Source organism: Piliocolobus tephrosceles, unplaced genomic scaffold, assembly GCF_002776525.5.
Source record: "Piliocolobus tephrosceles isolate RC106 unplaced genomic scaffold, ASM277652v3 unscaffolded_42328, whole genome shotgun sequence".
NCBI classification, from domain to species: Eukaryota; Metazoa; Chordata; class Mammalia; order Primates; family Cercopithecidae; genus Piliocolobus; species Piliocolobus tephrosceles.
Window position 1 is genome coordinate 16,166 of NW_022326897.1, and position 3,421 is coordinate 19,586.

Sequence of the window (3,421 nt, forward strand, 5' to 3'; positions counted from 1 at the left end):
AAAAAAAAAAAAAAAAAAAAAAAAGAAGCCCCCAGTGATGTAACGTCTACCGTGATTCACCAGCAATGACCATATTCAGCAATTCTGCTATAACACACTCCCCATGAGCCTTCAGCAAATATACCGTGACCACCACCTTCCATACTGAATGACTCCATGCCCTTCCCAGATCCTAGAGTGACCTGAGTCCCTGATCTCACACTGCTCCTGTTATGACCTTGCTCTTACAGTCCACCTTGAACTTGACCTTTTGTCCACAGTAATTCCTTCATGATTTTCCAAACCACTATCATCAGGGCCACCCTGATGAGACCTTGATCGCCTTGACAGCCCTAATCCTGCAATGACTTCCTGAGACTATCAGGACTCCTTGACTCTCCTTGAGCCTGGGAGTCCTTCGGAAACCCACCAAAGCCCTCTGATGTCATTGCACCTTCCCCAGAATTCCCCTTGTTCCCACCAAGCCTTTCTGGCCCCTTGTGCTCCCAGATTCCCTCTCCCACTGTCTGCTGCGGCCCCTTACCCAGTTTCCCCTATTTCCCTCCTCAGGCTGATCCAAGAGGAGAAGGAGACAACAGAACAGAGGGCAGAGGAGCTGGAGAGCCGGGTGTCCAGCTCTGGCTTGGACTCGTTGGGCCGCTACCGCAGCAGCTGCTCCCTGCCCCCCTCCCTCACCACCTCTACCCTTGCCAGCCCCTCCCCTCCCAGCTCTGGCCACTCAACTCCCCGCCTGGCACCCCCTAGCCCTGCCCGTGAGGGCACCGACAAGGCTGTGAGTGTTCTGAAGTCTCCCCAGCCTAGTAGGGGGATGGGGAGAGGTCCGAAGCAGGGCTCCGCAGTGAACAACAGTAACCCCTCATAGCAGTGGTTTTCCAAAGCAACCTTAGCTTTCCCTAAAGGTTCAAACTCAAAGAGCAAAGGGGAGGTGGAGTCACTGGGTTCTTGAACCCTAACTTTCACTTTAGTCAGATCTGGTCTACTTTTATTTCTCATGCATCAAGTTTCTGCATAGGATTTTAAAAAGTTTCTGGGCTGGGCGCGGTGGCTCACGCCTGTAATCCCAGCACTTTGGGAGGCCAAGGCAGGCAGATTGCGAGGTCAGGAGATCGAGACCATCCTGGCTAACACGGTGAAACCCCGTCTCTACTAAAAATACAAAAAATCAGTTCGGCGTGGTGGCGGGCGCCTGTAGTCCCAGCTGCTCGGGAGGCTGAGGCAGGAGAATGGCGTGAACCCAGGAGGCAGAGTTTGCAGTGAACCGAGATCACGCCACTGCACTCTAGCCTGGGTGACAGAGCGAAACTCCATCTCAACAAAAAAAAGTTTCTGCAACTCACCCTCACTTGAGCTAGACTACCTTTGGATATTGTTCTAAACCAGGGTCACCCCGCACACCCCTCAGTAGACATCTCAGTTAATAAAGCGCCCCCGACATGACTCCTTGAACTCAGTCCAGCATCTGTGCCCTCTGTCCTCAGAATCATGTCCCTAAGGAGGAAGCTGGAGCTCCACGAGGGGAGGGGCCGGCCATCCCAGGAGACACCCCACCACCCACTCCCCGCTCTGCCCGTCTTGAAAGAATGACCCAGGCCTTGGCACTGCAGGCGGGGTCCCTGGAAGATGGGGGACCCTCACGGGGAAGGTCAGCAGGGACAAGGGATAGGGACAGGAAGAGGCTGGCTTGGGAAGATGAGAAGGGGGTGGACAAGGACTTGGGAGGAGAGGAGGCATCCCAGCCGGGATATGCTCTCATTCTCTCCTTCTTTCCCAGTGAGGGTACCCCAGACTCCCTGCACAAAGCCCCCAAGAAGAAGAGCATCAAGTCCTCCATAGGCCGTCTCTTTGGCAAGAAAGAGAAGGGACGAATGGGACCCCCAGGCCGGGACAGCTCTTCTCTGGGTGAGTACCTCACTCTAACCCTTCCCTCCTTTGTTCCTTCCTCCCTTCCTTCCTTTCTTCTTCTTTGTATGTTCATTTGACTTCAGTCATGTCTTCATTCATTTGGTGATTTATTTAGAATTTGGAAGGAACACAGCTTGCCAAGGTAGGCAGGAGGAAGAGGAAAAAGGAAAGGCACTCTGGGGCCTGCTTGGGTGACTGGGTGGGTAAATGAATTGATTTCCTTTACCTATTTTTGTTGTTGTTGTTGTTTGGTTTTTGTTGTTGTTGTTTTGAGACGGAGATTCGCTCTGTCACCCAGGCTGGAATGCAGTGGCACAATCTTGGTTCACTGGAACTTCCACCTCCTGGGTTCAAGCAATTCTTCTGCCTCAGCCTCTTAAGCAGCTGGGACTACAGGCACCTACCACCATGCTTGGCTACCTTTTTTTTTTTTTTTTTTTGTATTTTTAGTAGAGATAGGGTTTCGCCATGTTGGCCAGACTGGTCTTGAACTCCTGACCTTAGGTGATCCACCAGCCTCGGCCTCCCAAAGTGTTGGGATTACAGACTCATTTACTTTTTTTTTTTTTTTTTTTTGAGACGGAGTCTCGCTCCGTCACTCCGGCTGGAGTGCAGTGGCACAATCTCGGCTCACTGCAAGTTCTGCCTCCCGGGTTCATGCCATTCTCCTGCCTCAGCCTCCCGAGTAGCTGGGACTACAGGCGCCCGCCACCTCGCCCGGCCAATTTTTTGTATTTTTAGTAGAGACGGGGTTTCACCATGTTAGCCAGGATGGTCTTGATCTCCTGACTTAGTGATCCACCCGCCTCAGCCTCCCAAAGCGCTGGGATTACAGGTGTGAGCCACCGCGCCTGGTCACCTATTTTTTAAACAGAGGAAGAGGGTGGGGCATCCTCAAGGCAGGGCACCTTCCTGTGGTGTGCTGGAGCCTGCTCTCACTGCCTCAGGAGATCCGCTATTTCAGGAATTGGCTGATATCACACTGGTAGCTTGAAATTGGCCATGGTGGGATTATTTACACTACGGAAATGGACAAATGCTACAAATCAGGGATTCCCTTCTGCCTTCCCAAGGAGCCAGTTGTTAGGCATTTACCAGCACAGCGCCGCCACCTTACTAAGGACAGCCCAGTGCATCCAGCCGTATTTTGGGGATGACTCCAATTCATGGGCGCTTGTCTGGCTTTATCACTTCCTCGATGTGGCCTCACTCACTACTCCCTCAGGGCCTCTGCCTTTCCTGCATTTTTCTCATCACCTCCAGCACGAAAGATTCTGCCTCCCCCTTGAGATTTTCCAAATTTCAACCCCTCCCTGCCTCCAGCTGGAACACCCTCCGATGAGACACTGGCCACTGACCCTCTGGGACTAGCCAAGCTGACAGGCCCAGGAGACAAGGACCGAAGGAACAAGAGGAAGTGAGTGTGTGTGTGTGAATGTGTGAGTGTGAGAGTGTGTGTGTGTGGTGTGAGTGACGACAGTGTGTGTGTGGTGTGAGTGTGGATGAGTGTGTGTGTGTG

General features: G+C 52.6%; 1 protein-coding gene across 1 annotated transcript in view; it reads left to right on the top strand.

Annotated features, from left to right (window-relative positions):
- Nucleotides 1–3,323, top strand: part of LOC113223714 (liprin-alpha-3-like) — a 13,949-nt gene extending 10,626 nt beyond the window's left edge. The window contains exons 15-18 of the mRNA XM_026453116.1: nucleotides 550–772; nucleotides 1,479–1,642; nucleotides 1,772–1,899; nucleotides 3,226–3,323. Coding sequence (XP_026308901.1) covers nucleotides 550–772; nucleotides 1,479–1,642; nucleotides 1,772–1,899; nucleotides 3,226–3,323 — 613 coding nt within the window. The remainder of the gene's footprint in view (nucleotides 1–549; nucleotides 773–1,478; nucleotides 1,643–1,771; nucleotides 1,900–3,225) is intronic.
- The last annotated feature ends 98 nt before the right edge of the window (nucleotides 3,324–3,421 follow it).